The sequence below is a fragment of the Zonotrichia albicollis genome, chromosome 7, assembly GCF_047830755.1.
Source record: "Zonotrichia albicollis isolate bZonAlb1 chromosome 7, bZonAlb1.hap1, whole genome shotgun sequence".
Taxonomy (NCBI): Eukaryota; Metazoa; Chordata; class Aves; order Passeriformes; family Passerellidae; genus Zonotrichia; species Zonotrichia albicollis.
Genome location: NC_133825.1, coordinates 16,657,063 through 16,669,272, shown reverse-complemented (window position 1 = coordinate 16,669,272; position 12,210 = coordinate 16,657,063). Strand labels below are relative to the sequence as shown.

The 12,210-nt window shown below is 42.2% G+C and overlaps 2 protein-coding genes across 8 annotated transcripts in view; one reads left to right on the top strand and one right to left on the bottom strand.

Moving 5' to 3' along the window:
• Positions 1 to 12,210, top strand: part of CTNNA3 (catenin alpha 3) — a 410,743-nt gene that overhangs the window by 153,230 nt on the left and 245,303 nt on the right. The window lies entirely within an intron of this gene.
• LRRTM3 (leucine rich repeat transmembrane neuronal 3) overlaps positions 1 to 12,210 on the bottom strand; it is a 76,473-nt gene that overhangs the window by 46,642 nt on the left and 17,621 nt on the right. The window contains exon 3 of one of the 4 annotated variants that reach the window (XM_074544403.1): positions 1,145 to 1,195. The exons of the other annotated variants lie outside the window; for them this stretch is intronic. Within the exon in view, the coding sequence (XP_074400504.1) occupies positions 1,190 to 1,195 (6 nt within the window). The 3' untranslated portion in view covers positions 1,145 to 1,189. The remainder of the gene's footprint in view (positions 1 to 1,144; positions 1,196 to 12,210) is intronic. 4 annotated transcript variants of the gene reach the window in all.

Sequence of the window (12,210 nt, the reverse complement as noted above, 5' to 3'; positions counted from 1 at the left end):
TTGAGGATGGTGGGTGGTGGATGGTGGATTGTGGATTGTGGATGGTGGATGGTGGATGGTGGATTGTGGATGGTGGGTGGTGGATGGTGGATGGTGGATGGTGGATTGAGGATGGTGGGTGGTGGATGGTGGATGGTGGATTGTGGATGGTGGATGGTGGATGGTGGATTGTGGATGGTGGGTGGTGGATGGTGGATGGTGTGGCCTCAGGGCAGCAGGGTGCATGTGTGCCTGCCCTCCATGGCCACAGGTGCTGCTGATGATCTCTCATCTCTGCATGGAGATGACACTGTGTGCTCATTTAGTTGCTAACTGGGCAGATGTGACCGCAGAGCATTTCTGAGCATGACCAGTGTGAGTGTGCCCATGTCTGCTCCTGTGTGTTATCCTGCCCCTGGAGCAGCACAGCCAATTCCAGGCTCCAGGGGAGCTGAGAGCTCTGCTGGGAATGCACTGTTACAGGCATTCCAGGCCTTCTCATCCAGCCTCCTCAGAAGCTCTGGGTTCTGTGAAGCTTGAGATTTGTAAGAATCCTGCCTAAGCTGCTTTTTGGCAGAAGTTAATGGAATTAACCGTTCTGCTTTATTTTTGTAAATTAGGCCTCTATACATCCTCATTTGCAAAGCTGTTTCCCTGCTTTTCTCTTCATTTCTCACTGAAGAAAACAATGGCTTTGTCCTCAGGGAGAAGGAACAAATGAATTTTTCACTCATCTTACTCCAATTGTCTCTTTCAACTCAGTGACATATAAAAAGTTCTATTTTCTATAAACATGCTGCTCGGGTATTCCATGCTGTGTGTTAACCTGGGTAATGAAATGTTGCAGCAAGTGCATGTTCACTGTGGTTACATTACATAAAAAACCAGAAAGAAATTATCTTTTCATTTTTCATCAAGTGTGAAAGACACTCTGGGATAAATTGAGTTTCACATTGAAAAGGCAGAGAGTTCTAACTTTAATTCATGGCTAAGTAATCATGGTAAATGAAGATCAGTCAGCTCAGTGCAAGCTGCTTTTGAATAGAACTTGGCTGTTGTAAATCACTTCTGTCCATACTGTCAGGCAGATATTTAAGACTTCACAAGACTTCACTTTCACACCACTAGAAAATTCTACAGTAGTGTAGAAAACTTTTCCACTTACTTCTTCCAACCATGTTTCAAGGATTCAGTGGTACCAGCCATCATTTCAGACCTATGGAGGTCAATAATTTACAGCATTAGTTTTCTTTGAGTCACTAACTTCACCTTTATTTTAATAGGAAATGAAAAGGGGAAGGATATTTCCCTGTGGTTAAGAAATATGGGAAAATACTACTTTTTCTTCTCTTAAGAGTAATGTGATTCCACTTTTCAGTAAAGCAGCTATGTTAGGGACTCTGTGTTGTCAATCTCAAAAACCACTTGGTTAAATGATCTTCGGTAACTTTTTCATTTTTTCTCTGTGAAGCCCAAGAAGCTGGTTTAGATGGGATTAAGACTTGTGCTATAATCACTTCTATTATTCATCATCCTACAGCAAATTGTACTGGAATGCACAAAGTAAAGGATCACCCCTCATACAAGCATTGTTTAGGAGTGCTCTATGCCTGCAGGATAAAGTACTTTCTCTGCTGCCCAATAAATTGTGGGAGTTCTGAGGAGCCCAGGCTAGACTGAAGTGTACCTGAGCAGTGTGCTGTATTCCTGGCAACAATGATCGAAAAAGTGCTGGATATTTCCAGTTATTTCAGTGTTCTTGCCAAATGCAGGTGAGGTAAGAAGCTGTCAGAATTATGGCTCAGGAAATGACCAGAGAAATTCTGCAAAATTTGGCTTAGGTTGCTAAACCTGTCTGTGCAGGGTGAGCTCTCAGTACTCAGTGGCACATCCACAGGGACACCTCCCACTGTGCCAGGCTGCTCCAAGCCATGTCCAGCCTGGCCCTGGGCACTGCCAGGCATCCAGGGAGCCCCAGCTGCTCTGAGCACCTGTGCAAACAAGTGAAGGTGGCAATTCTGCTCATAAAGATATTCTCACTTAATGTTTTGAATGATTACTAATTGATTTGCAGACCTGGAGCTGCTGCCATTGGATTCCTCTTTTCATTTATCACACAGATTGGTTTGTGACCATTTGTATCTCTGAAGCATGTGGTCTTCCAGGCCAAAACCACAAAGACATGCATTTTAGATCTTGGAAGTATGAAGTCTGTTCTGGACATTTATATGAAACAATGAGGAAAAACCCTGAAAATAGAAAAGTGATGGATTTCTAGAACTTGAGCAGCTCTTTTCAAATTGGGGCTATTTATGGAATACTGATAGCCAAATGTTCTTTGCTGACATCTTGCTAAGCTGTGTCATGTTTCTGGAAGCCTGGGATCTGTCATCCCTGCACACTGCTATGTTGGGGCTGCTTTTTGCAGTCTGGAAGCACACAGGGCCTGTCTGCCCTGAAGCCTCCTGTGTGGGGAAGAGCTGAGCAGGATGGAGTGTTGGAAACAGCTTGGAAAGGCTGGGACTCCCTCAGAACCAGGGGGTTTGCTGTGGGGTGGAGGCCTGCCCAGGACCCAGGGTGTTTCTGTCTCTCTAGGTGCAGCTGAGTTCTTCTCCAGATGGAATTTCACACCTTATTTAATATGATGTTCCCTTGAGGTGCCTGGGTTGAGCCAAGGGAAGGGGCTGATCCAGCCTAGCAGTATTTGTTAAGAATTTCAAGAAGCTCAACAATGACTTTTCTAGTGAATCACAGCCCTGTGTGAAACCCCAGATCCTGCTCAGTGTGCTCAGTACCAGGTCTAGCAAGGGACAGAGAAAATCAGACAGTTTGTAATTAGGTCAGCCTGAAGTAACTGTGAAGCTGCAGCCTGCAGTGGAAATGATCAGTAAATTCTCCTCCTTGATAAGAGATTCTCTCTCATTATCTACTCTGCTGATTTTCCTCAAGGCTTTGGGGACAGTACATAAACTTTGCTTTGGAAAGCTGACATCGTTAAAAAGGAAACCAAAAGCACAGGGAAATGTGGTTACTTTTTGTTATGTGGCTATTTTTATTATGTGGTTATTTTTGTTATGTGGTTACTTCTTGTTATGTGGTTATTTTTTGTTAAGCTGAAAATGAAACATCATAAGCTGGATGAAACGGACCAAGTTATTTGAGAGTTATTGGATAGTTAAGACACTTGGAACAGGGTGACAAACTTGAAATCATAGCTCTGCCTGCTTTGAAAAGAACTGATTTAATAATTTTGTTTTCAGTATTGATGAGCAATAAAATAATTGCTCTGTCTTGATGTTTAATTCCAAATATTTTAAAAGAAGTTATTATAGTAGTATTATCTGGGTGAGTCATGTGGGAGGACTCAAGTTTCCTGGCTGCTCAAGAAGATAGCCAGTTTGGCTTGCATACAGATGTAAAATGTTTTAAAAGAATAAGTTTGTGACTCAGGCCAGGAAAGCATTATCACTCATAAATGAATGGGAGGCTGACAGTAGAGGGGTTGGTAATAAGGAATGAGTGTTAAGATGCTGTTCTGAAAGATCTGCATGGTTTGGGAGGTGCTAATTGAGACAAGAAGATGCAGGTTGTGTCTGTGTGCAGGTTTGTTCTGCAAGCAGGATGGATTTCTGTTGCACTGCTGACAGGGAACACATTCCTTGAGCTAATCTTCATTTTTCATGGATCCTTGAATTTGCATTTGTATAATGAGGCAATGCAGATCTTGTAAGCATCTTTCTGAGCAAAATTCTCCCTCGGATTTTTTTTACCTTAATGGTTTGGCTTTCTCAGACACTGTGGACATCGGGCCCTTTTGGTAGCTGACTAATATCATGATGTCACTAATGTCATTATTCCTTTCTGCTTTAAAGGAAACACTGCATCATTCCTTTTTACATTCTAAGTAACTTTTAAAGCATAACAAATAGATGGGTTACAGTCATGTCACCCCTGATGTTGAAAGACTCTTGTTTCCACATAGAAATTCTCCATGTTCTATTGTTGCTTCTCTGAACAGCAGTGTTGGGTCACTGAATGCGTGTTGGAAGATCCTCTGCTTCTGATTAGGAGCCAGTGCCATGTTCCAGCTCCTCTGAAGCTGCATTTGGAGCTGCCCCTGCTGTGTTTCCCTGGAGCTGATGGGACAAACCAGTCCCACCCAGGGAATGTTCTCCCCAGCTGGGGCAGCACCCAGAGCTGCACTCGAGTGCTCAGGGAAAGGAAAGCACTGCTGCCTTATGGGCTGGGCATTAATGCAGATAGATTAAAAGCCTTCTGAAGATGTTGGCAGAATTCTCATATTGCTAAATGAAATACAAATGAAGGTTTAATTGCCAAATCCAGATCTCTTCTGCATTATAAAGCTTTTTCTTTGCTCTCTTGCTGTTGTAAGGGAAGTACCAGCATAGCATATGAAATGAATGTTTCTGCTGGAAGTCACAGTGGTAGTCTGTAAGTAGATCTGCTCAAAAGCTGTCTGGTAGAATTTACTACAAAAATATTCCTGAGCTTTGCAGCAGAAGGTTTAACTGTGAGGTGCCCAACATGGCTGGGCAGGAAATGCATCCCTGCCTGCCCTTGGTGTCCTGAGCAGCCTGCCAGCCCTGGGGGGACCTCCTGTCCCAGGCTGTGTTTGAGGTGAAGGGTGGGCAGGCAGGAGGGGCAGGGGTGTTGGGGTGCCAGCTGCACCCAGCTGCCATGCAGAGCCTGCTCACCCAGGGGCAGTGGCACCCACGGGCTGAGGTGTTCAGCAAGGCTGGGCACCCAGCACAGCTTCAGGCATTCAGGGAGTGGCTTTAAAAGCAGCCTAAATCAGTTTGTTCCATTTCCCCTAAGGTCTGGTTAAGGGAGTAGTGAGTGAAGTGGAGATGGTGGCTGTGAAGGGTTGGTTTTGGAAAGAGTGCCTGTATGACTTATTCTCTACAGTCCTGGTTTTTAGCACAGGTTTAAAGATCCATTTGTAATTTCTTTTTCCTTTGGAGTGTATGCAGGACACAGCAGGCACTTTTGTTTAGATTTATAGAACTGCAGGGCTTTAGTGAGTCTCTAAGGCTTTTGTGCCTGATCTTGATGAAGGCAGTGCCCTTCCAGAGGAGAAGCAGAGAGCAGCCCCATGCCTGTGTCTCAGTGGGGCACTCACTCACACTGCTGTGTTCACTGCTCAGCTGCACTCACCTGCTTCTTCCAGCTCCCCTGTGTCTCCACAAGTGCTTGCATTCCTCTCTTCATTTTCCTACTTCTCCACTCACTCCCTGCTCTTTCCCCACATTCTTAACTTCATTCTTGCCTTCCCTTTCTGCTTTCAAAGCTCCCAGGGCCAGGCTGTGCAGGCCTTGTGTGGCTTGTTGGGGGCACGTTCAGGGGAGAAGGACAAGAGCTGCCTCCTGAATGGGACACTGAGAAGGAGAAGCAGAGCTTCCAAGGGTCCTTTGTGTCACAGGGTCCCCTACCCATCTCCTTCTGTCTTTGGTGAGCTCCTGCTTCAGCCTCTCTTGAGGTACAGCTCACACAGGCTTCCCTTTGCTTGGGAAAAGGGAGAGGTCATGCACCTTCCCTGCCTGGAGGCTTCTGTCATGCTGTAAAAGTATCTTCCATCTACAGACTGTAAAAGTGTCTTTGTGTGAGGTGTCTGTCATGCTGTTAGCTGTGGAATACCTGGGACTGGGGTACATCGGGGCTGGAGAGGTTTGGAAGGTAGAGAAACAGTGATGGCAAAAGAAAAACAATGTGTCTATTTTAAACTTGAATAGCTTGGGTTATTAAACTTGGATTTGTGTAATTACAATGTTCAAGCAGAAAAGTGACACCACTCCAGGAATCAATTTGCCTTGAAATAGCAAAGTGACTTGGAGGAAGTTTTTAGTGGAATGGCTGGAGATCACTTTGTCACAGAACCATGTCAGAAAATGTTCAATTCCAATATTTAAAGAATTACCCGTTGGTGCAAAGTTCTGTTAACCTCTGAAAGTCCCAGGTGAGACAGGTGGGATTGAAAGCTGCATTTTATTCTCTGTGTGTGCCAATTTTGATTTTACATTTTACAAGTCAGTCTCTCCACGGATATAATTTTAATAGGTTTTTAGATCTTTTAATTAAGAACTAGCTGTAAAGCTCTCCCAGCTGTTATTTGAGTCCTACATAAAGTTTCAATAGCTTTGTGAGGTATGAATTTTCTTTTAAAAGCTCTCCCTGACCCTTTGTCCAGTATAATTGACACAGGACTTGTCCATTTGCCTCCTACTTTGCTCCTTTCTTGTTGCTCCTGCTACAATCCACATTGGATGGATGTTATCTGTGCTGCTCCTTGTGGTCAGAGCTTCCTGACAAGAATTGTCATTTGTGCTGTCTTGTGTTCTTTTGATGCTGGTGATGTTCTAAAGTACCAGAATGTATATTATAGTGATGAGGTTATTATTGTATCTGTGAATTGCTTGGTGAATTATGGCTGGTCCCAGTGAGTTCTCACAGTTTACTATTGCAGTTTATTGTGCAATAAAATGTCAGTTCATTTTTGGTCACATTTTCAGCTGCATCGCTCTTTCATCTATGGAAACCTCTCAGTGATTTCTGTACTAAAAGTGCACAAGGACCCATCTGGATTTTGTGCTGTCCCTGTTTTCTGTGGGCATTCCAGCTTGATCCACAGACTCTGGCAGCCATCGTGCTCCTGACATAGTGATGGAGGTGTGTTAAAGGTTCTTGTAGTGCTGCAATTCTCTCTGCCTAAAGTCTTCTGTGGCCTGTCAGACTGTGTTTTTTACAGCTAACCTGCCATGGTTTATATTCCTTTCTGTTACAGGTATGCCATGATCTTTTCTGGTGCTTTTTTTGCTGTACCCTCTCCTAATCCCTTTCCAGCACCAGGGCTGGTTTGCTGTCAGCCTTGCAGCAGGGCTCTGAGGGGACTGGGATAGGCTCAATTCCCTGGATGCTGTGCCTGCATAGCCTTCACATACTTGCCAACACTTCACATTTGAGATTTCATTTATTTTAACAAGCTTTCACTTTTAGTTACATCACCTTTTTAAAATCAAGTGGAATTTTTTTAAAAACTTTTGTCTGCTTTAGAGATATTGAATCTTGCTGTATCAGGGTCTCTCTTACAGACTGCCTTTCTTAATATTCTTGATGAGGACCTTGCCACTGCTGTGGCTGTGTCACAAAGTGGCTTTTTTTAGTGGGTCCCCTATTTGCCTCTCCCTGAAGTACAATCTACAGATCAGATTTGTCACACAGCATGTCTGAAATAATGAAACCCTACCATTACTGCTGTTTTCCTGTGCTAGCAATCATTCCAGTTTCTCTGCACACAACAGGGTTGCTCTTGTCAAATGAAAAAGATTGGATTGTCCTTAATAATGTATTTTTCCTGTATTTGAGCATGGACTTGGAGTTTTGTAGAGATTCTATTTTTCTCGTTGGTACGTTTCACCAAACTCTGATATGATTCTAAGATATTTTTGATACGATTTCTTGACATGATTCCTGTACTGACACGAGTTATTGCATTTTTAAAATCCTTTATCTAGATACTAAAGTACCAATAATGATCTCTTTCCTCCAATGTTTGATATTATTCAAAACACACTTACAGATAGGCATTGTAGTCTAGCCATCTCTTTTTTAACCTTCTCAGCATTTGTATAGAAACAGATACATATTTGGTGAGGGTTTTTTTGTCTTCTGCCTCTTTTGGGAAGCAGCTTCACCTGTGACTTTGGCCAGCGCATTTTCTGCCCATGGGCCTGTAGACAGACGGGGAAAAGGAGACAGAAAGTCTCCCCACATGTGTCTCTTTCTCTGGGGGTTCTCAGCTTCTTTTGCAAGTGTTGCTACTCAGATGAATTTTGCAGTCAGACTGGGGAGTGTCTGTGCTTTCTTATGGATTTATGTTATGGGAGTGGGTGACTCCAATGAATTTTGTTTCACTTGGCAGCTTAAATCTGTTCTTGAGCCAGTATTAGTTAATATTTTTTTGTGATGGATTTTGAGCTTAGCTGCAGACAGAGAGGCTGAAGACTTGCCCTGAACCTCATAAAGACTTGCCCTGAACCTTGTGAGAAATGCTGCTTTTTGACAGCATTTGATGCATTTTTGGTGCTGTTTTGGTTTCACTGTGGAAATGCAAGGCAAGTGATACAAGGCCAAGTGGAACTGCAGTGGTTTTTGTGAGGAAAGAGAATGCTTCACTGGCTACTGAAGGATAAGCCCCAAACAATTAGGGTAAAATGTTTCTGCATGCTTCTTTGCTCTGGAAGCTTGTCCAAATCACTTCCCCAAATAATGGTAGCTGTTACTGTCAATAATGTATCATGGGGAGAATAATGCAAGCAAATCTTCAGTCTTGCTTTTGCAGTGGATGCCTAAAGCTGTATAATAAAATGGGATTTTGAGAAACAGCAGATTTTGGACTCCTGTGTCAATCACATCCCCTCCTTTCTCTCTCCACCAGATGCTGTTTTACAAGTATGTAACATTTTATGTGCGAGAAGAGAACAGCTGATTTATTACAGAAATGAAAGAATATTAAACCTTCCACAGGGCTGCAAGGACAGCCTTAGCACAAATACACCTAATCCTGATCTGATAATAGCAGGCAATGAACTCACAATATTCCATATTACGTTCAAATTTCTGTAACCTAGTTGCAAATGGTTTTTCATTTAGATTTTGTTTGCTTAAGTTTATTACAGGAAGTAAAAATAACCCCTTCTGTGATAGCACCTGCAAGATAGATATTGCTCTATTTCTTTGTAAATAAAGGCCTGCATTTTATTACTGTGAAAATTGCTATACTTCTGCCTTTGCACATCAGGCAATTTTCTGAAGCTTTTCTCAACAGGTTTGTTGTAATGCTTGGTATGCTGGAAGGGTATGCCTTTCCAAATACACATCTACAGATAATGGAGCACATTAACAATGAACACTGCATGGAACTGTGAAGGGAAAACAAACATGGACAATGTTCAAACCAGAGCTAAACTTCTAAACCCCTGTTTTGGCCACCTGAAGGGAAACTGCCAATGGAAACCTGAATCTTTAAATAAACCCCTAATGAAGTAGCCATCCAAATTTTACGTCAAGAACATCCATCACCTCTTTCAGCTTGATGGAGTGAAGCAGGACTGGGATGATACTGTGTCTCATTTGTGGATTTGTGGATGAGTGGATGACAGTGGAACCGTCATAATTTAGGGAAGAGTTTGTTATTTACTGGTATTTAATTATTGTGGTTAATAAGCAGTGGCTCCAGGGTTTATATGTGTAGGGTGTCTAAGAATATGGTTACTTAGTGTCTGTTCATCTGTGGTGTGTTTATTTGTGGGATAAAGAGGCCATTTTTCTTTTTAGGGAAAAATAGCTCAGATAAGACAGTATTAGTTTTCATAGGATGGTCTTTTAATGAGATAAACAAAAAATGTGACAGATTTCCTGTGTTTTTTATAACCAAATATTTTACATGTTATTTTTCTTCTCTTTTTGGTGTACTCTGCAGGCAGTCATGCATGGATTGTTAGAATAATAACAATTACTTGAAGTAACTCTGCCTTTATCTGAGCATTTGCTATGCTTGTAAACTTGCATGCTGTTTGTGTCTAGTATTACATGCACTTCCATTTGCCAGCCACAAACAAATAGATTTTAATTTGTGCAATTTACACACTTGTGCACTGTACAACAGTAAGACCCTAATCAAATTTGACTCTACACCCATTACTGAAGGGTAGTTTTTAGCATGCTAAATGTCAATTTTCATGTTCCCCTCACTCTTTCTGAGGGAGGTGAAGGAGGTGCTGCAGTTTGTCAGTCTAAATGTCATTTAAGGGGCTGGGGTAAATGGGGAGAGGTAACTACTGCTGCCTTCGGTGCTTTCAAGCAGCAGCAGCCCAGAGAATATTTCCTTTCTAGGGCAGCTGTACCACAGCAGCTCATCAGTGCTGTCTGCCAGGTAAAGGAGAGCACATTGACAGAATTTATTGGGCTGTGCACAGACAGCCTGTGCTAGCATTCATCATAAGAGGCTGTTTGGGAAGCTGAGCATTGCTGGAGTGCAAGGGGAGCTGCTCTTCTGTGGTAGGAAGTGTCTGGAGACAGAAAACAGAGAAGGAATGAGGTGTCAATTTTCCACATGGCCAAAGGTTAACAGCAGGGAGCCCTCAGGTATTCAGGTTACATTCATATGCTGCACGTTGAAGTCTCTGGGAAAGGGAAAATGGCAAAATGTGCAGGAAATATAAATTGTTTGGGTCAGTCAGGTCTAGGAATGCAAGCAGGACCTTCCAAAGCTATGAGAACAAGCACGAGTTTACCAAGCAGAATCAATTCACAAATGTGGAGTATTCCCTGTTGGCAATGGTAGCAATGATTTTAATGGCAGACCTCTGCTGTTAGTATTTAACAAAGTGTTACCAGTGCAAAAAGACTATGTTGTGTCCTTCTGGACACAGTTCAAATGGCTTGTTAAGAGTACATTAACAATGCCTTTGTGTAAATATTTTGCCTTGTATTCTTCAGTTTGTGGTCAATTCTAATTCCCTATTACCAAGGAAGATTAGTTGAAATAGAAATGGTTTGGAATTTGCTGAGGAAAATGTTTAGGAGCAGTTGATTCAAGGGACAGGGAATTGATTTTAAAATGGCTTATTAAAATATTTTTATTTACAGTCCATAATTCATCTGTAGAACTTGCTGCCAGACCTCAATGATGGTAAGGTTTTAGTGGAAATTCTGTATAAAAAGATTTCATTTCTATGTGTATAATGAGATCATTTACAGGTGTGTTGTTTGAAATATAATACTTGATCCACATTCATGCATGGGTATGTTAAGGGCTAAGACATCATTTTCTAACTATCATAAGCTTTTCTCTTCTGGGTTTTTGGTTTTTGTTTTTGGTATGTGTTTGTTTGTACTTGTTATACACAGGTTGCACCCCGTCAGAAAGCCTGCTAGGCATGTCTGATATGACATTTCCTACTGTGACTGTGATATCCTTGGTTCGGGAGAGAGCACAAACAGTTCAGTGCTCTGTGGATGAATTCCTTCCTTTGTGAGCTGTTGCAGTTCTCTGTGCTGATGCAAATACATCCTCCCAGTCAAGGTAGGTTATTGTATCATGTATCAGCACAATCTGAGCTTTTTAAACAGAGGCACAATGGAATGAAAACAGTTTTCCTGTTGGCATCTGTTCAGGTTTGATTCTGAGTTTCTCCAGGGCCACCCCTCATCCTTTGTGATGCAGAATTTTCAACCTGTAAAGCACAGGGAGGTTTATACCTCCCCATGCTGGGGAAAAGCAGCCTTTGGCAGTTTGACCCCATCTGGGAATGTAGGAAACTCTCCCGAGCTGCTGCTGCTGCTGTGGATGTGGGGAGGCACATTGCTGGTGTGGTCCAGTTTTGGACACATTTTCATTTCCCCATGTGTGGGTCACTGCTTGTGTTCATTGCAGCTGGATGTCAGCAGTTTATCATGGACAGGCATGGACAAACACTGGGATAAAAGTGGGTTTTTTTAAGGCTGGGCTCTTTTTCAATTAACACCACAGCATCAATCTGCTTTTGCTAAGTCATCTTGGGAAGGACAGATACGGTTAAGCAATGGAACAGAATTTTGTCTGGCGCTGTGAATGCAAAGTTATTATTTCCACTGACATCAATTAAAAAGCTTATTAATAATAGATTGTTAAATGAGAGGTATAAAATCTGATTTTAGTCCCTATCTCAATTTTCAGAAAGTTCTCATCTGAATAGACATTCCCAATAATAATTTCCCAACCTTGTGACTGTACATAAATCTCTGAGCAATCAGATTAGGAGCCACTTCAGAAAAAACAGCCATAATTCACCAAGTGGAATAAGCCTTTTAAAACAAGTAAAACTAAACCCTCTATTTATTCTGGTGGTGATGATTGCTGGTATGAATCTTGTGAGAGTTCTGGCTTGTTTATTTTGTTGGAGGTGATACAGTGCTTTTCCATGCAGTGTTGCTCTGCTGTCAGGCATTATGTTTCCCCCAAGTTCTGTAGGCCACCATCATCTGTTTTATATCTGACACTGGAGGAGGAGAGCCTGCCAAACCACAACAGGCTACAACAGTGGTGATTATCACCACTGACTAATTGTATTTTATGGCCTGACAGGCTATAGGTTTCAAGCAACATTTGTGGAAGTGTGCTGTAATGGGATTAAGGTTATGTTTTAGTTTAGGAAATTCTGTACCTTTCTAAAT